At 44.0% G+C, this 24,675-nt stretch overlaps 1 protein-coding gene across 1 annotated transcript in view; it reads right to left on the bottom strand.

Annotated features, from left to right (window-relative positions):
• Nucleotides 1-23: 23 nt before the first annotated feature.
• Nucleotides 24-24,675, bottom strand: part of SLC1A4 (solute carrier family 1 member 4) — a 38,415-nt gene continuing 13,763 nt past the window's right edge. The window contains exons 4-8 of the mRNA XM_076335012.1: nucleotides 18,870-19,036; nucleotides 15,137-15,370; nucleotides 13,826-14,020; nucleotides 12,216-12,350; nucleotides 24-9,757 (exon numbers count right to left, since the gene is read on the bottom strand). Of these exons, the coding sequence (XP_076191127.1) occupies nucleotides 9,523-9,757; nucleotides 12,216-12,350; nucleotides 13,826-14,020; nucleotides 15,137-15,370; nucleotides 18,870-19,036 (966 nt within the window). The 3' untranslated portion in view covers nucleotides 24-9,522. The remainder of the gene's footprint in view (nucleotides 9,758-12,215; nucleotides 12,351-13,825; nucleotides 14,021-15,136; nucleotides 15,371-18,869; nucleotides 19,037-24,675) is intronic.

Here is a 24,675-nt window from a genome sequence, read left to right as displayed (position 1 = left end):
CCAAACAAAGATGGAAACATTAATTCTATTCGGGGTGATTTTTATTTCAGATTGAGAAGCTACACAAAGAGAGAACAAATTTACATTGCCATGAGAAGGGAAAAAGGGGCAGAGCATCCTATTGTGTCACCCTCCTAATACAACAAACCGTCTCAGCCTGAGCCACAGGACTGTTTTCTCCCTGGGCAGGCAGGGAGAGTTTTTACGCCAAAGGGTGCACTACACAGTAAACATCTGTAATATCTACCCCAGGGTCACACAGCCCCAGACACAGCCATATGATCTTTTTTTGCACATGTGCACGTACATCTGTTCTTGGTAGATAATAAAAAGGCTGATACAGAGTCACATGAATCAAACCCATAGCTTTAAAACAGGAACAGTTACAGATGTTCACAAGGATCAACACACCCATATGGCACACATACTTACTCAGTGGAGTGATTACTCTAAGCACTAGGTTTTATCTGAAGGCAGATACCTTTGTATCAGTGATACTGAATTGTACTGGAGCAGATGGCAGTGAATTTCAGAGTTCATCTGTCTGTCATTTTATTAAAATAATTAATCAAACGGCTTAGCATATAAAAATACAAGAATCCTCCCTCCTCCTAATTAGAGCAATTTGTGTTCATGTAGAAATAAAAGCACACACACGCATACACACATCAGAGGCAGGATTGCTGACAGAGAGCTTACAGGATAAAGAAACGAAACTCACTTTCCCTGTCCCACACCAGGACATCATGTTCTCCCTCCTGTCTCCAGGGATAATGGAGTCTCTCACCTTTGGTGCATAGTTATATTCGAAAGCCAAACAGCAACCTGGAATTTGTCCTGAAGGGAACCAGGACAAGGCACCTTAAGGATAATAAGGCAGATTGTGTACCTCTGCTGTATAGACTCCTCGTGCCTTAGGGGTGGTTCTGCTGTCCCTGAATCTAGAGGGATTAATCAAAATCTAATCAAAATCTTCACCCTCACAAAGTGGTGAGTGAGTCAGTCTCAGTTTGCCATAAACAAGAAGCAACTCGGGAAAAGAGGCTCATCTCCCATTAGCAGAAGTACGCTCAGCTATTTGTAGTGCTACGCATGGTCTCCATCCTGTACAGCACGTGTTTTGTGGATGACCTTACAAAAGCGTAGCCAGGATAGTGACAAAGAAAGTCTAAATAAAAATATATTCTTAAAAGACTGCAATATTCAGGGATGGCAAACATTACCTACACACTGGTCCTCAGGGAAGTAATGTCAACAGAGCATCTGTTGTGGGGCAGAGCAGGGAGGCAGCCAGGGCTGGACTAGCTTGGTCACAATGACTTGACTTATTAAATGTAAAAAGTCATTAAGGTATTGCCTTAATGAAGTAGGGTTTTCTTCAGCCCAGGCCCTCCTCCAAAGTTGAAGCTACGTCTTCATCCTCTCATAACAGGATGTGAGACAGTCTACGTCCTCACATGGGACTAGAATATCTTTAAGTTTAATCTATATACTATAGGAGCCTGGTCTTGCTGGGGTCTGGGCAGACTCCAAGGACCACAGCAGACTCTGCAAGAGGGATACAGAGAAGAAAAACTGATAAAAAAATGAGGAAGCTTTGCTTCTGCATCAACACTGACCATCTAGAAAACACATTTTTCTTGTGGGAGGCACCATGTCATAAGAATACTGTGAGCACGTAAAATGCCTCTAGTTATAGCCAACAAGTTTTAAAAATGTTCCTTTACTGCTGCTTTAGTGAACATGATGATCATCTTAAGAGGACCAGATCAAACCCCTATGCTGCTAAGGAGGTATCATCTCCATCAGAAGTCCACAGGCCACTGAAAGCTCAGGAAATTACATTAATGCACACCAGCGAAGGCCCTGGCCTGTCCATTTTGTGGCATTCCTTCTGGTTCTTAAAAAAGCTACAATCCAAACCAGTTCATATTTGGAGTATTTTTTATGGTTAAACACAATTTTTTCTGTGGGAATGTAATCCAGGGGGATTCAGGCATGTGTAAACAGTTTCCTTCAGAGAAGATTTCCCTTGGTAATTTCCTTCTGCAACACGTAACTCCAATTAACTTAAGTTGTGCCGACATGCCATATGCAGTTTAGCTTCAGTTACTAAATGCATGCTTGCAAAAGAAGCATATTACTCTCTCAGTGTTGTTATCGGAAGGAGCAAGCGAAAGCTATCCTAAAGAACATCTAATACCAAATTTCTTGGTCTCCGTGGCTTAAAACCACACCGTTAACTTTGCATTACAACAGGATTGGCTCAAAATTCATTTCCTCGTGCTGGTTCCTGTTGGTAGGCCTGCTTGCCTTGCAAACAGTATCTGTGGCCTTGGGAAAGACAAGTATAAATGTTTCTTGAGCAAGACTTCAAGTAAGAGCAGTTGGCATGCTGAAATGTCCGCAGTCCTCACCTCCTGCTGGCACCGAGATCAGTGGTTAAATCCAAATGAGATTTCATAGCTGCTGAGGATGATATATCTGCTGACACTGAGATAGAATTTGGTAAGTAACCATACTGTGAACTCTTCAATAAAAAAGAGATTTTCTTTTTCCTTTTCTATTAAAAAATCCACCCTAGAGGGAAGATAACTCTCCTACTTCTACACTTCTCCCCTTCCATTCCTTCAAAAAGAGAAGTGACCATCCTGCATTAACATGCTATTAATATTCTGGTATCAATACTCAAATACATTTATAAAGCCCCAGGTGTTAATTTTTTTAGATAGGTGATAGTTGTTAGCTAACAATGAACTTGGCTTCAGGATTTGAGGTCTGCTCCTAGCCTGCTTGATGATTCTCCGCATGACTCAAGAAAGCACTCTTTCACCTTTTTCTGCGTGCATTCAGTTCTGCAGCTGTGAAATGGTGCCTGCTGGTCACAAATGTCTGTGAAGACCCCATGCAGAGAATGAATACCGTGTTAACATTAACTTCCCAAGCCGGTGCTCAGACGTGAGGACAGAGAGCTATGGGAGCCAAATAGGCTCTTGATCACTTCTCGTCAGATTTAAAATATTCAGTGGCAACTGTCTCAACGTGTGGCCCAACGTCTGGGAAAAGTTTCAGATCATTTGTCATACCCTTTTCGCTCCTCCCTGAAACTGAAGCAGCAAGTGACCATGGCTTTCATCAATATGCTCGCATAGATAAAAATCTTTGTCCTCGGAGAATAATAGCTACCATGCATTTATCCGAGGAGCATTTGTCCTAGCTATCCTGCAAGGAGGAATGTGGGTCAATCCCCGATCCAGAACTGTACCAATATTTCTCTGTGGTCGTGGCTAGCAGCCAGCAGCAGCTTAACAGAGCCCCACGCTGGCGCACTGCATGCTTTGTTGTTGCTCAGTGACAATGTGCTTCAGAAACATCAGCACTTGGTGTCTGCCTCTCCCTGCAAATCCCAGCCAGCCAGCGGGCAGGGATTTGCATTGTCTTTGCTACATACTGGACAAATGCCTGCAGTCTTTTTGATGCTATCTGTATCAAAATGCCAAGGAAAAGATGCTTCCTTCAGTGTTTTAGCTTCTTTAATCACTTGCTTACCCTGTCCTCTGTGATGCTCCCCCTGCAACCCTCCAGCTCTTCCTTCTTTTTCTCCACATTTTCGCCCATACTGCCAAGACAACTTGTTTTTTTAGTTGAAAAGCTCTTTCTTCCATTGCAACTAGACAGAAACAAGGATGTCAAGGCTCCTAATTTAGACATTGAATCCATGGTGAGGTCTGTTATTTTACCTGAACCTAAGCTTTCATGGCATCCCAGGTGGAGTTGGAAGGAGGCAGATATAACAGGGCACTGTGCCCCCCTTGACTAAATCACGTCTGCTTTTTGAAATGCAACTCACTGACACTAGCTCCCCCCCTTTCCCTGAGTTAGTCCAGCAAATCCATATGTTGGATCTCCTTTCTGTCACAGTCACTCATACTCTAGCTCAATGCGACTCTGACTTCATGGTGCATACTTTAATTATTTGACTCCTTTCAGATTTTTGAAAAGTTCATTATTTTTTAAGATTTAGTGGATTGTGTCTTAAGAGTGCTTTCCCAACACTGTGACTCACTATCCTCCACACTATTGCCTGTGAGAGACAGATAAGTATCTATAAACTTATTTTACAGAAAAGGAAGCACAGGCAGAGGATTTACGTGGCCTGCCTAATTCTGTGCTGTTCATCAGTCACAGGACCAGTCATTACAGGCAGGTCTGCAAGTGATTATGAACCGCCATGGCCCAGTTAAAAATCAATGATGATGCGACATTTTTCCTTTGGTGAGAGTTTGTCTTTTGGTCTTTTGACTTTCTACCTGAAGCCCATTGCTCACTGCCTGGGGGAGGGTCAGGGGAAAAAAAAGATGATTTCCAGCAGGAGGATGCTTTCCAGTGGCTGCAGAAATGTGCTGTCCTAGCAGAGGACCAGAGTGAAGATTCAGCCTGGATTGTTGACCAACACTGCAAATCTTTGCAGAAAGAGGTGGTGGTTTTGGACCTTTTGCAAGCTCTCGAGGACATAACCTACAACATGCAGCAGGGTGGTCAGTCACAAAGATGCCAGGGCCTTTGACTTGACTGAAAGAGGAACTGCCTAAACGCCTCAGTTTTCATTATTGCTGCTGTAAAATATGGAGGAACGACAGGAGAATGAGTCTAAGAATGGTGACACTGGGTCACGTCCATCTCTGGCGCTAGTCCCAGCAAATGCCCAGGGAAGAGTATAGGAACAGAGCAAGCACATATGAAACCTTCCTGCCCCTCATACTGTCCCCCCAGCCTCTCGCCACCTTCAGCTCAGGGCAGTGCCTCTTCAGGCAGTAACAGGGCTGCTGAGAAAAGACAACGTAGAGGTTGTTTCACCAACCGATTTGGTACTTTGGCTGGCTCCACACTTCTGTTACGTCCGAAGGACACAGTCCTGTTTGTCACACCTGTGGAGGGAAGCCCTGGGTTTGGCCCTAGTTTGTTTTCAACACAAAAGCCATCCTGATTGCAAGAGACACCCCCAGAAAGGTTTAAAGTCCTTTGCAATTACTGAATCTTGCAGTGCAATTACTAACACACCGGCCGAGACTTAGCTAAAGCTCAGTTCCTGGGAAGAATGGGTCTTCACTGAAAATATCCTAATACCAGCCACGTGCTGGCACCCTCCATCGCTCACTACAGCTTTTCAGGCATCCATAGCCGCATCTCACAGCACAGAACAAGCACCTTTCTCAGGATGAGAGACAGATACTGCGCCGCACTCCCAGAGCAACTCTTTTACTAAGTCTCACAAACCTCTGGTGAGTTAAGGACAGGAGCAAGGCAGACCGCAAAATACTTTCCCAAGGACCAGCTGGAGCTCTCAGAACTTTGTCCACTCTCCCATTTATACCTGAGCCACCGATACATAAAAACAGCATAGGGCATTCCAGGAAATAGGATGAGATCAGGCAGTGACGGATAAAGCATGGAGTGGAAAGCCAGTCCTGGAGAAGGAGAAATAAAAGATGGTCCAAAACAGTCAAAGAAACTTCACTGAAAAAGAGAAGGTAAAAGTGGAAGAATAAATGGCATCAGAGACAAAGTGGGATTGCACATGCCAAAGGCTTGCAGACTCTTCTCTTCCATATTCCCTTATCTTTCTCCCAAAAAGCAATCGCTGTACTAGAGGGTAGGGCATGAGCTGTTTGTAGCCTGCTTTCCTAAGGAGAGAATTTGCACCTTCCAAAAAAAAAGACTAAAACCAAAAAGAAAAATAGTGTTTTCTAGATGGCATTTATTTCCTCTTGAAAGAAAAAGCAACTGATTAAATGTTTCCAATTTACAGTCATGTTAGGAGAACATAAACATACGTCTGGTCAAGAGACATTGGAGTTAAGTACCACACTGGCACCAGATTTGTGGCCTGAGTGAGAGCAGAGCTGGTACGACTGGCTGCACCGGCACTGCTGCTGAGTACCTTCTCAGCTCATAGCCTCTTGGAGTGAGGCTGCACGGGGACCTGAAATAGGAAGCTCCCAGTGTAACACACTGCACTGCAGGTCAAGGATAGCATCTAAAATGCACATCCTTCAACAGCCCTTTCATTTTTCTCCCAGTGGCCTTATCTGAAGACCTTGACCACTCGAAGCAAATGGCAAGTCTTCTATCTCATCGGGCTTTCGATCAGGATTCATGTTGTTACAAGGGCAGTTGTTGGAATGTGCCACATTTTTTACAGTCCGAGAGTGTGTAATATTGGATCTTTTACATTTGTACGTTAAGAAAAAAAAATCTGAAGCCAGGTGAGCCCTACAAGATGCGGCATGGCCATCGTGAGGAATGGGAACATCACAGAAAAACAAGATATGTAATTTCTGACACAGATGATGATACAGAAAAGACCAAGAAGATGTTCTGACAAGCAGTAGTTACCCAGCGTTCCTGCTTCCACGGAAAACTCTGGGATCCCTTTTGCTGTGCATGAACAACAAAAGAACTGGCACCTTTGTAAGTCTAAAGTAGGGCTTCTGTAAGATTACAGATTTCTGGCAGGTTAAGACCTGAATACTCATGGTTCATACAAACCCTATGGCACCTGTTTCCAGGAGAAGGAGTGTTAGATTTCCTTGGTTAAATTCCTGCTACAAGAATGATCTGACCTCCTTAAATCTGACTGCTCTAACAAGCTTTACATGGGACTAGACATTCACATTGACACAAAACGTGGCAATCCACTAGCAGGGACTGGGAGAGGCAATCTTTAGCAAAGACACTGAGCTTCTGCATTGCTATTGGAAAATACTAAGAAGACTCTGAGGTATTGGCTTTAATTTACCATTTCCTGGGATCTACTGTCAGAAAGAATGTGCCACAGCCTATGGCACGCTGCTACAAGGACAAGGCGCATTCAAGCGGCAGCACCACAGGGAAGAAAGATCAATACAGCAATGGCAAGGTGCTGCCGGCGAGGAAGCCCAGCCTTCGGACTTGCCCAGGCAAGTACTTTTACCTGTGGGCAACAACAGCTTTGGGGTGAAAAAAATAAAAATTGAGAAATGTTCTAGTCCGAAATGGTGCCATGATGCTTCACGGGAATTGTCATTTGAGTGCTGCCTGCTCTCATGTCCTGATCCCAGCTGCATGTGTCATGGTGAAGGAGAATATCAGAGGGGCTAAAGTCTGATGGGGGATAAAATGCAACTACAGAACCCAGCCCACAGGGAACAGTCATGATTTTCAGCTTCCTTGAGACATCCATATACTGCTTTAAAATCAAAGTATTTGGGGTGCTGGTGCATTCAGATTTTTAAAACAAGTCTAAGTATTTCTTTGAAAAAAAAAAGAAAAAAGGTTTTGTTGAGAACCATTTTTTCAAACCTCCAACATTTTTCAAACCACCTCTTATTTGTTGACTTTCATTGTCAGCTACAAAGTGCGCTTTTGGTTTCCTGAGTTGAAAGGAGTTGGGATGATTCTAAATGGGAGGAAATGCAAAGTTTCAGTGGGTCTTGATCTGCTAAAAATGCAATAATAAATACTGGGCAAAGGATGTCCCTAGAGAATTGTGTTTGTCTCCTTCCATTTTGGAGACGAGTCAAGGAATGACCAAATTTTGTGGACATGGTTATAAATAAACTGGTTAAAAAGAAACTCCACCTGCAGTTTCTCAGTGGGCTGACTAATCCTTTCCTACTTCGATTGTTTGCATAGCCCTGCTGCACACGATTAAACAGCTAGTAATGACGCACTCACTGTGTTTTCCCTCAGAGGTAGCCACATCTCATTCTGAGCATCTTTTTGCAAAATTCACTGCGTCCCTTTACCAGGAAGGATGCTTTGCAAATGAAGGCTGCTGCTGCTATGAAATTGGAGCTGCCTCTTCCTAGTGCCGTGAACATAAACATCAGCAACTGGATATCTTTCCAAGATAGCTTCCTCTGAAGCAAGAGGGGAGAAAGAAAAAGGGAGACTTAGCATTACTTTATATCAAAGCTAAGTGTAAATATATATTGCTGAATTAACAGTGTGGAGACTGACCATATGCAATCATCTTCCTAAAATAGCCAAGGGAAAGTGTCACAAGCCCAGGCAAATCTTGGCACATGCACAGCGATAATTTTGTAACTATTTGCTGTCCAAAAAGCCAAGATAAATCAACAGGATCTTTGCAATGAGTTTGCCGGATTTTGTTCACGTTTGGGGTACAAATTCAGGAAGTATGTTGTAAAGGAAAAAAGGTGGAGTTAGAATCCAGAAGCATTTGGCTCAGCCTCAAGCAAAGGTTACCATCTGCCGCTAAGCAGTACCCTGGCCCAGCACCACCCAGAATTACTAAATGTAAGCTGCTGCCAGAAGGACTTTTATAGCAGGACCAAACTCCTAGCAGGAACAGGTATGCAGCTGTCCCAACATACAGAGATGACTGAACTACACAGCGTTAAACACTCACTTCTTCTTTCAAGCCAACACTCAGACTTGCCTGTTGTCAGTTCCCACATGATATGTGTTCAGATTTTTTCCTCTCCTGTTGAATTTTGCTAGAAGAGGGATATGACTTAACCTGTTTGGACTGACCCATTAAACAAACATAAGCAGGACATGGTGTGCTAGGAAAGGAGCATGCGTGTTTTCATGAAGGGAACTGACTTCTTGATTTCTTGATGTTGTCACAGGCAAGCCTCTTCAGACATATTTATGCTGGAACAGACTACATTTTTTTCAGCCCCAGAGGGATTACTTTAACAAAATTTGTGTTTCCTCTGGATTTTTTCCTTAACAGCTTGGTTAGAGGAAAAGAGAAAACCAGTCCTTGATCTGCAAGATCTCCTATGTTTGGTCCCAAAGTTTGGGAGTTACTCACCAAAAGGCAGGAAAGCTGCTATGAGCTGCAATGAAGTAGGGGAATGGAACAAGGGTCGGACCCCTATAAGCTATTAATACAGATATGAAACAAAAAATTAAAAAAAGAAAAGAAAAGGCTAGTCTTCAGGATATATTTGACATTTTTAAGGGATCGGAGAACAGGAGGGGAAGGAGAGTGGGAGAAAAATGTTGCTTCATATCATGTCTGTAATGGTCGGTAAGTGTTTCCAGGCCAGAAACTAAATTTAAGCAACATTTTCACCCACTCTGGAGTTTCTAGACTGCATCTCCATTCAAACAGCAGCACAATAAGCTTACTAATTTTTCCCCACCATAAGCACATACTGGGTTTGTCTACTTCCCCATCTCCAAACCATATGAGCATTTACTAACAGAAGTCTTGTTAAACCAAAAGTCTCAATGGCAGTTTTCATGTATATGTGTGTGCACATGGAACACATATACATGTATACAGATGAATTATCAAAATACTATCATAAAGCTAGTGTTCTTTCTCAACACCCCTTCTCTGCCCACCCCACCTCCCTCCCCTTCCCCAGGCCAGCATATTTCAAAACAGACTGGAACTGAAAACTTTCAAGAGCCATCCAGCCCTTGTTAGCACTGCAAATGTCTAGGTGCGTTAACAAGTCCCCGGTCCACCTCTAGGATGCATGTTGACGAACGGCCTCTAGTTCACAATACTGATTCCTTGGATTCAGGGTCTGCTGTACTGGTTGCGTTGGAGACTTGGTTTTTGTGGGTTACCAAAGGCGATGTTTCCCCTTCAGACTTGCTGTTAGCAACTGCTTCTACGTTGACTTCCTTTAGCTCCTGCTCTTTGTCTTTCTTTTCTTTCTCATTCAGGTAATTAAGGATGCCCGCTCCTAGGGCATCCCCTTCCACATTCACAACTGTGGTGGTTCGGTCCCTGGTTAAGATCAGAAACAAAAAACAAAGCAGCATGCTTTTAGCTTAGGAGAGTTACAACACAATAAGGGGAGCTGATTCACCCCTGCTGATCCACTAACATCAGTGGAGCTAGACAAGGGAGATGTTGTTACCACAGGTATTTTCCACAGAAGTATCATCACCATTTCAGAACTAAAAATGTGCACTGGAGCTGGTTTAAGGTTGGCCCAACCGTTACTATCAACTGGTTCCAGTCTCTCGGTGGGTTGCAGCAATGGTACTACTCTTTCTCAGGCATCTCTCTTTTCCCAGCCCACCTCCTTCCTCCTTCTCTTCCCCAGGCCAGCATTTTTCAAATGCGAGTTCAGAGCAGAAACTTAATTTGGGCTTATCCAGAAGGTGAATCAGAGCACCCAGCTCTCTTTTTTAACTATAGAGACTCGTACCTTAACCCAAACACCTACTTAGGGGGTCCTTCCAAAAGCAGGCAGAATGACTGTGTTCTCTGGATTTCTTGCTAGTAGCACCTGTCCTAATCTTTGGTCCCACAACACAAAACTACTGTGTCCCAGGGTCTAACAGAGGAGGTTTATGGGCCATAAAGAACAATTTCTTCATGTGCCGTCTGAGACTTCTGTTAAGTCATTCTGCAGCCTAACTTCAACATGTGCTCAACTTGTAACTGTGGTCCTCTGGTAATTAAACGGCTGGCATTAAAACAAGACATGGGACTCCCTCCTTCCCCCTTTTGTTACCACGAGGCTGAGTTCCTTGACTAGAACAACAGTGTTGACCACAGAGGGGTGCTACATATTTTGAAATGAAGGCAGCCAGCACAACACAGGCTGAGGGCAGCCCAGAGTGAAAGGAAGGGCAAGCTTTTCACTCTTGCCTCCAGGCACTTGTTGAGTACAGCTTGTGGAAAGCACAGCTACTGCTTTAATCCTTGAGGAAGATGGGATACAAAGAGCTAGCCACTGCTTTGCCTGTCTCTCCTGTCCTTTGGAGGTGGCTGATCCCCAAGAGGTGACAGCAAGAAAGAGTTTGATGGCCCTAATGAAGCTGAAGCTGTAGGGATATGATTGTGCTCCACAGACACGTGTGATGTGGGAAGAGGAGGAGGTAATACTGCTGCCGTGTTCCCCAGCCTCTGGAATTCAACAGTGTTCTCAGGCATCCTAATTTCCACATCTGCTGTGGAAGTACACCATCTATACAGAGAGGCTGGTGTTCCCAAAAAGCAATGAAGAGGGATTATGTACAGTTTAAACCAGGAACTGCCCAGAAACCCACCAACTGGAAAAAAAACCCCAATGGGATTCAGTTCGCTTGACCCATACTGACCAGTCATTTCAGCCCACTACCCAACTTCAACCAGATGGCTTGAAAGCAGATTATGCTTTTAAATTATCAGATCACGCTTACTTCACTAGCATTTAAACTCTAAGCATGCTGTAATTCATGAGTGCTCAGAGAAGTCCTTCCAGTTTGATTTTCTACTATTGGAAGAACAGCAGCCAGCCAGGCTTGTTCGAGGAAAAGCGGAGACACCCTTTTCCACGGGGCTCATCTAAGCTATAAGAAGTCACCTGCATGTGGCATTCACACTTATGCACTTGTGGCTGGGTCCCCAATACTTAAAGCAAAACAAACTTTCTAGGCTTTCCTTAATCTAATTTAGGTGGTACAGAGGGTGAATTTAGGCCTTAACAAGGACATAACTATGTTAAGTGGTGAGATAAGCTCTTCCAAACAGAGCTAGGCAAGGAGATAATCTCTCATGTTTCAAGGAGGGGAATGGCTCTTGGAAAGAAGAGAAGGAGTTGAGCAAAGGTCTGACCTCTTATCTCTTTCCCAGAAGACGGAAAGGAAAGGTGGTAATACTGTATACTAAACTTGTGACTCCCAGCAGCGTGTTCCAGCTGTGACACTGCGCACAGCTGTGATGAGTGCCACAAACCCTCTGTGTCCCTGCCCTGCCAATGGATGGCACTTCTCTGTGACGCTTGTGTTGGTGCTTTGACCAGTCTTGAACTATAAAAATAGTTCAAACAACAGCTGACAACAGCTTCTGATGGAGACTGCTTCCCACATGTGACCAAGAAAGCTTTGCACCACTATTCAGACTCAATTTCCTTTTTCCCCCTTCCCTCCTAGTGTCCAACTAATTTCCAGCAATATCAACACCTTCTGAACAAACTTTTATCAATCCTTCTAAAGGGAATTGAAACCAGGAAGAAATACGTTTCAGTAAAGGCTGAGTAAAAAAGCTGAAGAGGGATTTTAGCATATTAACTGCTTTAATTGAGAAGGGACCACCTTTTCCATTATCTGTCAAGAGTTACCTGTCCTGTAAGCAGCCATATCTTGTAGGGTTTTATTTTATACTGCGCTACTCTGACTACCCTGCCCCATGCTTCCAGCTGAACATGCTGCATGTCATGCAACAGCAGACACGTGTGGCCTAAAGTACTTACACAATCCAGTCCACCGCTAATATCAAGGAGAGATCGTTGGTCGGAAGTCCAATGGCCTCCAAGATGATAGCGATGGTGAGGACTCCTCCGGCTGGGACCCCGGCTGCACCCACACTGGATGCGGTAGCTGTCACACTGCAAATCAATTTGCGTACACGGTTAGCAGGAGCTCCGCAGCACTCCTCTTCTACAGTTACATCACACATTTCCCTGCTATGGGAATTGTAAACAAACTCTACAGCATGGGACACAGATCATTTGCTTCCCAGGCAAACCCCTTCCTGCCTGCTGATGCAAAGTAATGGGTACAGAGCACAGCTGCTCAGCAGGCATCCACAGCAGCTACCAAGGCAATGGCTCTGTGTTTAATACCACTATCGCCTTTTCAGAAAAAAAAAACCCCAACCAACACAACTATATCCTGCTGCCTTACTAATATATCCATTTCCAAGTCACGTATCAGTTCACGTATGCTGAGTACCTTACATCTCCTGGCCCCAAATGTATAAAGGTAAACCCTGCCATGCAGGGTTCTGTCCCTTCTCTGTGTATCGCTTGCATTCAAACACAGACCCTAAATCAGGAGCTGGAAACCTGCGGTGCATGTGCTACAGACATGGACCCCACACCTTTTCGTGTGCAGATGTCTACAACTGAGTTTTCCTTGGACTATCACTGCATAATCCTCTGGCCTGTGTTAACATCTGATTCACTAAGAGCACCCAAAAGGCTAATTTGGCAATCTGCCAAGAAAATAATGCCCCAGCCCTGCCTTAAATAGACAAACAATATACTGTGAAATGCAATAAGGAAGGAAATAAAACCTGGCCAGGGAGGGTGAAAAAATGCCAGGAACCAGCCCTAGGAGGCATCTGGTGGATACAGCTATGGCTTCTTGGCACAGTGAGGGGCTACAACTCCTTGTAGGATCCTCACTTAAGGGATTTTGAGGAGGGAAATGAAGAGAATGACACTTCATGGGATATGGGACATGGGAGGATATTCCAGGCATAGAGGGGAGAGAGTCCTAGAGAAGGAGGCAGGACTGAGGTGGTGGAGGAGGTAATGGAGCAAAGCAGTCAGGAGGGGAATGATAATGGGTCTGACCTGGGAAGCCAGCGATGCGATGGTAGGAAGGGCAGAGGTAAGCAGGAGCAGTGTCTTCAGTATGAAATTGATACATAAGGAACTGAGGAGCTGGCAGGAGGATTTTCTAAGACATCCAGAGGGGGAAAATCAGGGGTGGCTTTCCGGGTAGAGCAGCATGCCTCAATTACCCAGCTTAATGGTGAGTGGAGGGTGGGGGAGTGAGATGATGCTTAAGGAAGGAAAGGAATTTTGTGTGAGAAACAGCTTTAAACAGCTCAAAGTCTGTTTCAGAATTCAATTACTCCTCCCAGGTTCCACCTTTTATTAAATCGAGATTCTGGCAAATCTTATAAAGCTTGAAAGACTCCATCCTTTAATCACCCTATAATTATGTTTCATAGCAGTTTGCAAGCTTTAGGTCAGAGATGTGGAATGCAAACTGCTAGCTATTAACAGAGAGACCACAGGCTTGAATGTGTCTGGGGGCCATAAGGATGTGGTTGCAATAGCAAGCAACTTACAGAATTGTGAAGATTTGCCCAGGGTTGAGGTCGACATTGTTCAGCTGAGCAATAAACACAGCTGCCATGCACTGAAAAATAGCAGCTCCATCCATGTTTACAGTCGCTCCGATAGGAAGGATAAACCTGCTGATCCTCTTGTCGACTCCATTGTTCTCCTCAATACACTTGATCATCGATGGGAGAGTGGCTGAGCTGGAAACAGAGAATAGGGAAAAAATCAAACCCAAAGCATCAGGGTGCACTGAATGGAAAGTCACTGTCTCATGGCTTTCATGTTTCTAACATGCTGCAGACAGGACTGTCAAGACAATGATGCCATCTTATAGTCCCTCTCTGCCATGATAGCAATGAGGGACCCTCCTTGTTGGTCTTGAGCAGCAGTATTTAATGATCTGCTTCCATCCAGAAATAGCTGATAAGGACTCTAATCTCCCAGAAGCAGGAACTCATGACTTAACACAGTATGCAGCCTAACAGGGCTGTGGAATGATCAAGTCTCAAACCACAAAAATACACCAACAGATGCCTACATAAACACACAGATGCAACAGCAATCTCTGTTAATGTTGTACTAGTACCTTCTCAAATGAACAGACAAATAATAATAAAAAAAACCCCCACTGTTGGATTTATTTCTTGCATTATAAATTACATGGTTTTACTCATAAACCCTCTCCTACTTCATGTACTTCAGCTCCTGTGACAGACATGCATCTACTTTTGCAGATGACCTGAAATGATTTTATGTAGTTATGATATCTGATCAGGTTTTTGCCCCTTGAGAAAAGTGTAAATGACATGCTTGATAGTTTGGTTATGACAAATAAAAGCTGATCAGGCCAGATCTTTGAATTCATTAATGTTAAGTCCCTTTAAACTAGCTAATAAGTCTGCTTTTCTCCTGCAAAATTAGTCTAAACTTGTTCCAGATCCTTCTGAACTTGGAGAACTAAACTTCTCAGGACAAAGCCCCTCACTACTGACCCTCACTTTACTTAAAATTGAAAGGACAGCTGGCAGGATCTTTTTAAGGCAACTACTTTCACCTTTCCCCAAAAAAATTTCCAACTCAGCATCATGCTATAGACCCCATATTTCGAGGAATTGTTTTCAACAGCTAATTATCAGTATGTGCTGTGCGGCAGGCTGCTGACAGCAGTGAGACTCTCTACGCTCAGAAGTCTCTTTTTGCAATCTCAGGAACAATATTCACACCTAAACCTCAACACAGTTTGGTGTTGGGATATAACCAGTTTACAGTGACAAATATAACCAGGCTATAATCCCAAAAGAAGCACAGAAACCCACCTGGAGCAAGTGGCAAAAGCAGTGGCAAGTGGTGTAATAAGTCCTAAGAGAAAACGATACGGATTTTGACGTGTGGATGCAAAATAAATAAGCGGCAGAATGATTCCTCCATGGATGAAGTGGCCCAGAATAGAGGCGAAGATGTATTTTCCCAGACTGGTCACCAGAAGCACAATATCTTCCATTTCCACAATCTTGCTCCCAACAAGGAACATAATGCCAATAGGTACATACCTGTGTAAAAAATACTGCCTGTCATTAAGTACAAATAAAAAGCCTTGAAAAATACGACATCTTCCATCCTGGACATAATAATATCCTTCTAAAGGATACGCTGCTCCTACTGAAGGGTAGCGCCTTATTCACAACACACTCAGGTTAAGCAAATTTGGAAGGCCTCTCTAACACTCTTGCTTGTTGGAAGGCATGCAGTCAAACTGAAAAAATCTCTGCCTAGGCCCTCAAAGACACAGGTAGGAGAGAGTGCCGAAGGGAAGCCAAGTGGGAAGCAGAAATGCTGGCAGAAGCTATCAGGACAAGACACCGGTGTGGAGTTTTAGTCCATCAGGGAGGAAGGCAGGCAAAGACCTAAAGCTAAAGTCACTGTTGAAGGGACGGCAGACGGTAAGAAAGAAAAAGGAGCAGTATCATGTCACTGGAGCAGAGAAAGGGGTGGAAGAGTAGGATCTTACACACGTGGTGACTACCAGAAGTATGAAGTTAGGTCATTAAAATGGTAGACATACTGGGTGCCAACATATTCAGTGTAGGAAAGTAAAAGCTATGCCCATACCAGAGAGCTCAGCTAACAGCTGCTGATGCATGTGCCAAAGATAGCAGTTATCTCTGCTATTTGCCTACAAAAGACTAAGTTAAATGATCAGGCTTCCAGAGTTTCCCTCAAGCCAACAGCCACGTACACGTACATTCCCATGCCTCCGATCTAGAAACGTGCCACGTCTTAGGACGTCAGCATTTGTTTGAGGTTTCCTTTGTCAGAACACTTGGAGCTGCTCCAGAGGAAAGGCCACCTGCGGGCCACAGCCACACCTCTGGTTCCAGTAGTGCAGCTGGGAACAGCCCTAAAAAGACAGAATTGCCCTTGCACCTACAGCACAACAGCTACTAAATGAACTGCAGGAATCACTTCAGGCCCAGGGTCAGTTCTTCCAAAGCTCTACTTGGGATGTCTGTGTCCGAGTACCTCTGCTGACGCTGTCCGTGCTCCATCCATTTCTGCTTCTAAGATTAAGAAATACTAAAAGATCACCCAGCTCTCCAAAACTCTGCCCCAGGCACACATGTGACTACAAAAGATCTGCCTGTACATCTCAGGAATAAAGAATGTTTTTTCTCCCACTCTCCCCTCCAATCCAATGTCCCTGTTCAAAGAAGCTGATCTGTGGAGTCAGGACAAACTTCAGAAGGTTTGGTTAAGCATGCAAAGGTTTGGAAAGGTGGGCAAGCCTTAAGGTTGCCCAGATCACTCACTTCTTCCTAGCCTGCCTCTCCCTCTGGTTCTGCAGCTCTGTTCTGTGCAGAGAGCACCTCCTTATGTCCCAGATCAATGTGAGCATCCTCTCTCTGTCGTCCCTTGGCCAAATCTCTAGGCAGGCCTGCTGAACCTTCCCCACTTAGCCTCTGCCAATTCTGTGACATACTGCCTTTGAACTATGTTTCTGAGCACCCCGATTAGCCAGGTCTAGCTGAGCCCCGGTCCTGCATAAGCTCTGCAAACATGAACACTGGATTCAGAGCTGAGACTGGATCCCTCCCCTTGAAGAGGGAGGCCGGAGAGGAAGGAACTGAAAGTTGAGACCAAAGTGCTGCTAAACACGAGAGCGGCTGTTGAATGGGACTAGACACGAGCTCAAGCTGCCTTGTCTCTCGGTAGTACGATTTCACCCATTCCGAAGTATCCTTTGGGAAGTACATACAGCTTGACAGATTTTGAGTAAATACCAGGATGACACAAGAGCCTTAAGGAAGGAAAGAGAACAAGTAAGGGCTACGGTGCACTACAGTGTTAAGAGTCAGCTGTAGTCCCGATAATCCACAAAGTAAAGGATTATGTACCGATTGGCTTGAAGTGTTAGCACTGTAATCAGCTGAATACAAGAACTGCCTCTTATCAGTATTCAGTGTCCAAGGAATTACACTCAAGAGTGGAAAACTTAAGCTGCTTTGAGACTTTGAATTTTTCAATCCCTTATGACAGCAAATAAGACAGAGATCTGCCTGTGTAAAACCAGGTGTTTTGTTAAAACCTTTCTACTTCTTAGAGGGAGGAAAATAGTAGGAATGAAAAATGCAGAATGAAGGGAGGAAAAATACCTCTGCTAAGGTAAGCTTATAGCTTTTCCAACAGCTTTGGAAAGGGAGTGAGAAATGTCCCACTGATAATTTGTTAGCTAGCTGTCCTTATGAATATTTTTATTTTTGCATGTGAGGTATTAATACTGTTGGTTTCACAGGAGCAGCCTAGACCCATCCAGCTGCACAAGAACAGCATGATACTGCTCTGAGGCCCAGATTCATCCCACCTGACAGAAAATCCTGTCGGGAGGCTGGTCCTACCCCAGCTTAGGTGGCCTGAACCGCTCTCTAGAGGTGCCTGCCTCCTCCAATGCTGGTTTCTTGCCTAGTGAAAAAGTTCAGTGCGCTCCAGTTCCTAACATACAGACTTTTTTTGGTGCCAAAAGCTTTGTGAGATTGGTCAGAGCAACATTCACCCCATAAACATGTCTGGACTCCAGGGAAGTAAGTGAAATAATGGATTTGTTCATTAATAGGCAGGAGACCAAATAAACAATCAACTTTAGGAAATACCTATTCTCAGGGATGTGAAATGGAAAAAAGAAGCATCTCTGGAAAAGCAAGCACAAACAAGAAACAGCTGATCGCTCTGCTAGTAACATTAGTTCCTGCTTCACCCAAGAAAATGAAAGAGATTGTAGAAGAGGAACAGAGATTTAAAGATCCAATGTGTAACTCAGGCTCTGCTGATAACAATGACAAAACACTCAATAGCCAGCACTACTGTTTCAGTAGGATGCAGAGCATTGCCCTGGAGACTGTTCCTCCCTTCTATACAAAGGGACGTAGGTTCTCCATCACCCTTTGATGCAAGTGGACAGGTGGGGTTCTGTATTCATGCACTCAACAGGGTTTCTCTCAAACCAATGCCAGTGAATGGGCTATCTTCTGATCTCCTCGGATATCTTTCAGGTGAGTACAAGTAACCTTTTGACCAACAGAAAAATCAAGGCATGAAACTACAAGACTACAAGTATGATTTTAGTTACGCACTGCATTTGCAAGTGCACTCCAAGCACAAACATCCCTGGCCTTCACATGACCATATTCCTCACTTGCTCACATCTCCTTTATTCATTCAAAGCCAGTGCCTTTAGGCACATGATGGCAGCTAGCCATGAGCTTATGCTGCTTTGAAATAGAAAGCCGCCTTTCCGCTAATTAATCAAAAAGGAGTCCTGGAGATGATTTTTAAGCAACCCTCTGAAGTGTTCCAGACTGATACCTTAAGCTATGCGTGACTGTCTAACTACAGGGCACAAGCAAGAAAAAAAGACCCCAACGTGTGACACCATGACATTCACTTTTGCTGTGATGAGGAATCTGGTAGGAAAAAGCTGGAGAGATGGATAAATGGTGAGACTCCTGAACTGAGCATAGTATTGTAGTGCAGATGCATCTGCAGTCACACACTTACCACATAATCCAGGAAACCAAGACCATAGTTGCCTCATTGAATGAATTAAAGAAGCGAATCAGATCTTCCCCTTCCTGGCCAAGCTTTTTCAGCGCCACTCCTAAAATCAGAGCGAACAGCACCAGTCCCAGGATATTCATCCCTTCAATCTCAGTACCGACAGGGATCTGTAGAGGCAAAAAAAGGCGGCTTGTTAGATGCGAGACCGGCACAAAACCCAACAAAGGGGTAACCTCATTTTGTTGCTGCCCCATCGATCTGAAATCAACAAGCAGAACTTTTTTTGGGAAGGAAGAACCTATTTTGTTGAAGGAAACCAAACAAGATCTGTATGGAGTCCAGATACAAACCTCCCTAGTTATGAGCTGGCATGGATTCACTGGAGAAGGAAAGGGCCTGCCACTACCTCCCCTCACGCCCTTCAATATGATACGTGTGCTCTGACTGACCTGAACAGGAAACCTCCCCAGTTTACTCAGGACAAGCTTCACTGCAGATGCAAAACAGCACGGGCACCGATGACACATGTGGTTAACAGACTGAAATGTTCCTCCCTGTTTCCCCATGAGGGGAGATGGGTGTGGGAGAGACCACAGGTATAAATGGCAGATACTGGTGATACTGCCTTCCTAGCTCTGCTTATTTCCACCAAGCATCATTCACTGTCGGCACTACGATATTCTACCGCCTAAACAAATCATACCTGCAAGAGGCTTGCAGCAGTCTGGCCCCAAACATGCTCTTATTTCCTGACACCTCTGATGGGAATCTGCTCTCAGAAACTGCCAGCTCCATCACTTTAATGCAATATTTATACCAAGGTGAAAACCACGAGAAAACAACCAATGTTATGAAGCAGAAAGGGGGGAGAGGGGCAGAGAAAGGTAGCAAATCTTGGAAACCTACTCATTCATCTGTCCACGTCAGCCGTGGGAGATACAGAGAGAACAGAAGGAATACCTGTTCCCTGTCTCAGAAATTATGTGGCTGCATGGTAAAAGTAAGAGGATAAAAACAGGATCCACCTATTGACAAAAACTAGTCTACTCACAAGTCTGCTCTGCTGGTCCTTCACTGTTTGTTTCTCAAAGACAACTGGAGCTTGTTTGGCAATGTAGTATCATACGAACTGAATGAGTGTTCTTGTGGCTATGTAAAAATATAATTGTTTTGACAAACTGGTTTTTTTTTCCCCCCAACTTGGCAGTACAAGCTCAACATGTCAAATTGTTGTTTTATTTGGAAGGGCTTCTAAAACAGCTTAGGTTTGTGTACAAGTTTTGGCCTCTGGCTAGTTTAAGTAGACACTAGCTCAACACTAGGAAAGAAAAATATATTCTGAGCTACAAGCTTGAAATGAATATTGACTAAAGAACTCGGGATACTGATCTGCTAAATCGGATAAAACCAGCCTGCTTGAGATGATATTTTTGCTGGAAGTATACTGCTGAACTGGACTGTCTCTTAGTGGCAGGTGGAAAAAAAGTACTGCAGGGAAGGGGATAAAACATAAATTATACACAAAAGCATGAAAGCTAAACTGCTGTTTACAGAAGTGTTTACAAACAATGAAGGTTCTGGCTTTTTTTATTTGCTAGCTACAAAATAGTTAGATATAGGATCTCCAATTTTTTATGGTAGTTGCTTGTTCAGGGCTAAGTTGTCAGTATTTATTTGATTTCCAATTGAAAGAACTGAAAACATGGACAGGATATTAAGAATGGGGCACAGTATCTCCAGAGATGTCTGAAGAAATGTGCCATTTTGTCCACACACAGTAACACTTTTCTGTCTGGATAGTTTTGTCTATATTCCGTTTGTGTGCCTGAAAGCCCTGAACTCTTCTGTGGTTAGAAAAGTTAGACAAAAAAAATGACACCCTCCTATTATTGAATAAACTGTCCGTGTACATGGCATGCACACGTTCTTCTATTTTTCACTTCTGTTGGTAAAACATGACTCTAGGGTAGGAGATAAGGTATACCATAAGGGTGAAGAGAATCTAACAAAGTTTCAGTGACAATTTATCAGTAACAACATACAAATCGATGTACAAGTCTCAAATTTTATTAGCAGGAAGAAAGTAAATGAGTAGTAAAATAATGCTGCCATGTCATTTCATCAAACCCAAAGCTTTCTCTGGGAAATGTCAACTTGGGAAAAATGTGAACATTTTTACACCAGAAAAAAACCACTTACTTCATTCACGTGGAGTGAATGCAACACTTTTTCATTTTGACACAACTTTTCACCTTGTTGGGTTGGGTTTTTTTTCAACTCATTATTTTATAATATAGCATCTTATATCGAGTTCATTTGATACAAGGCTAATACGAAAAGTTCAGCTTGGAACAGAATTTTACCATAACGGGCCCAAGCTTTTTCCACAAAAAAGAAATCCTAAAACCACTGAATGCTCTTTCGTTTTGGTTCTCATTCAGAAAAAAATAGGTATCAAACTTCGCTATGGAACAGAAATTGAGTGTTTCAAGCTGCTGAAAGTGCCCAGCATCCTGACCTGGATACTATTGGGAGGGAATTTCATTATACTACTTTATACTGATGTTTTGCAAAGCATCTCTGCCCTTTAAACTCCTTCTACTGGAGATTTGCTTCTCAACTCATTAAATGCAGTAGTGTGAGCCTGAAGCCCAGCAACCCACCACCATTCAGGCTTCTCAAAGATCTAGTCTCAGGAATGAGGCAGAAGTGTACTGAATCTGCAAGAAGACTGCTCAGCTTCCCAGCAGCTATGTAGGGCACACAGGGTCACAGAGCAGGACGGAGCTTGGGAGGCACACAGGAGAACCAGAGCCAGAGCTCCTAGTGCTTAATTTGGAAGGTCACTTCCCTGACTAGAGAAGTCCAGGGTTCTTCTAGGCCATTCAATCCCCACAAGCATCCATTGCTCCACCTTCTTCAGAGCCATGGGTGCCAAAGCTGTTCTTGGCAAGCTAGGGGAGGGCAAGAGATAGTAGCATCTCCAGTTAGCTACAGCCAGGGCACAGGTGGCTTCTCACCTTTCATCTTAACCTTCATGGTGGCCTACTGTGCACAAATTGGCCAATTCTCCTCAAACTCCCCTATACCTCTCCAGAATGACAATACATGGAGTTTAGTCTTCTTCCACCCTTGGAGATGTCTCTCTTCACCTTGCTCCTGGCCTTGCGATCACTGCTGCTGCTGTTCTCCAAGTGCTTACAATTACTAGTCCTTCAAGCCTAGCTCTTGTGATCTGGGGACCTGTGAATTATTGGTGACCAGAAGGAGGACTCTGTGCACAGCCACCAAAAACTTTTTAGCTGTTTCTCTCTATTCACTGTCATCCTGCCACCCCTTTCAGGTCTTTCTCTTTCTCCCTCTTGAGCCAATTTCTTTACAACACACAACATTCACCATCACTGCAGATGTAGGCAGAAGGTGCATCATTTGCACGAAGTAGTAACTTACTGCAGGAAATTGCTCCCTGCAAATCAAGGGGACAATCTGCAGTGTTCAGGGAATTTCAACTCCTTGCAGCACAATATGGAAAGAGTCCAGCAGTAAATCCTCAGCGGAAGATCCTCTCAGTCCCAGGCTCTAAAACTGGCAGATGCTGAACGGCCTTTTTGTACTCTAACAGAAGAGTGCATCACCCCAAAGGAGCTGCCAAACCAAGCAGCATTGTGGACACCAAACAAAAACAGCTTTAATGAGAGCTTTGTTCCTGGATAAACTACGGGACGCGTTATTGTTTGCTTGAAATTATGTGTTCTGGTAGGAAGATTCATGGAGCTCTTCTGGTCCTTGAATCTCTCTGAAGATCCTATTGTTTTTTAGCTCTTGAAACAAAATGCTTATCAAGGAAACAACTGCTGACATTGAGCTGTCCCAGTAGTAGGTGGCTGAGAAGAAAATGCAGCCATGTGATGTGAGGAAGAAGAGCAGTCACCGGTTTGTGTATTTTTACTGCTGCCACAAGAGGAACTCGGAGTCCCCCACAGCCTCCCTGTGCTGCAGATGGGGAACTGAGATAGTCCGTGCCCCAGGAAGCCTTGCTGCCGAAGAGACAGAGAGGATGTAGCCATAAAAGCTAGGTAAACACAAGGGGAGCATGTGAAACAACAAAAAGGACGAGGCTGAGCAGACTTCTACGTGCCCCACTATTCATATCACCAGCGAGAGAAAACAAGGCCTATTAACCAGTGGGGGGTAAAAATATAATCAATGGAAAATTTTGCTCTACACTATTAATGTGGAAAGTAGAAGGAAAACATTTCTCCTCTTCAATCAAATATTCTGCTGATGAAAGAAAATATTAGATAGGAATATCACCGTGTTTCCCTGGAACCCAACTTCTATCGCTATGATATTTATACTATGTATTATCCAAAAAATCATACTCTTCCTTTCCAGACTTAACCCTCATCTATCCATAAATAACATGGTCAGACCAGTACTGAAACTGAGCTAACAAAACTGAGACGATGCTTTCTTTTTATTTGGTCTGCTCTTCCCTAGAGACATCTTCTGGAATTAAAGAATCTCAGCTCTGGTTTCGCTCCAACAACTGAAGAAAAGTTTTGGAAAAGTAATAGCAGAAATAACCTTTGCATCATAACCGCTGGCAAAAACAGGCACTGGTGACAAATTCAGAATATTTTTTCTGATATTGCATCAGACAGGAGTCTGATAAGTCTGATAAAGGAAAGAAGAAAACTGAAAAAGAATCTCACACTTTAAATTGCCGAAAGATGCATTCTTATCTCTTGAGGAAGAGTGATGGCTTTGAACAAGCATTAAAAAAGTACTTGACAGCCAAGCCTATGTCCAATGGATATGGCTGGCCCTGATCTGTGCTTTGTTGCCAAGGAGCCCCTATCAAACTTGACACTGAGGATGAATAAGAAGAGTCTCATTCACCCTTCATTTACCCCTGCTTAAATGAAGAATAACTCTACACTCTGTGAGCAAACACACATGTCTAAGTGCACATTGTTACAGCCTTTCATATTGAACTTGGTTTTTAGCAGCACGAGGCTGCATGGACATGTACTGCCCGAGGATATAATGGCATGAGAAGAGAAAGTGCTCTTTTGGGATCACATGGCTCTTCTGCAGTCATTGCCACACATCTATGCCAGATGGGATGAGTGCAGATCCGGGCTAATGCAATCTTACAGGCCCGGGCAGAGCCAGGGCAGATGGGGCTGCCTTCTTCCCCAGTGAAACTGCTCACCGTGTGATAGCAGGCTTCTAGGCAAGGGCTGACTTTTCCCCTGCTCAGTTCTTGTTCCATCCAAGTCACCTGTCACCCTACCTCCAGGGCTGGTGAAAGTTCAGCCCGTCAGCCGAAAGCAGAGTTCAGAAACACACTGTTCTGCATCACCTGCTCACGCACCATGCATGGCGAGGAGAAGGTAATGAGGCCAGTACCTCCTGCGCTCAGGGACACGCTTCAGAGTCCCTCTGGATGAGCATAAACTGCTTTTTCCTCGATGGTTTTACAAACTGGTGGGCAAGACCCAGGTAAGCCCTTCCATGACAAATACAAACATTACAAGTCTCTTGCCCTAGGGGCATTCAAATCATATTAAAAATATAGTAACCCAACATCCGATACTGATCTCAGATAGTCAGAATGAGCCTGAGAAATAGAAAATAACCCTGCAAGTAATTTCCAGTCTCAGACCTGTCTCCCCAAAATCCCATGAAAGCACATGAGATACTTCATTTAGAGTGAGGTGACACGTTGCAGGCTGGGATGCTGGGTCTGTTTCATAGCATGCTGCCTGTAAGACAACGGTAATTATTGCTGGACCTGCAA

Source organism: Aptenodytes patagonicus, chromosome 3 (assembly GCF_965638725.1).
Source record: "Aptenodytes patagonicus chromosome 3, bAptPat1.pri.cur, whole genome shotgun sequence".
Taxonomy (NCBI): Eukaryota; Metazoa; Chordata; class Aves; order Sphenisciformes; family Spheniscidae; genus Aptenodytes; species Aptenodytes patagonicus.
Note: the sequence above shows the minus strand (reverse complement) of the source record. Positions and strands in the feature narration are given on the sequence as shown.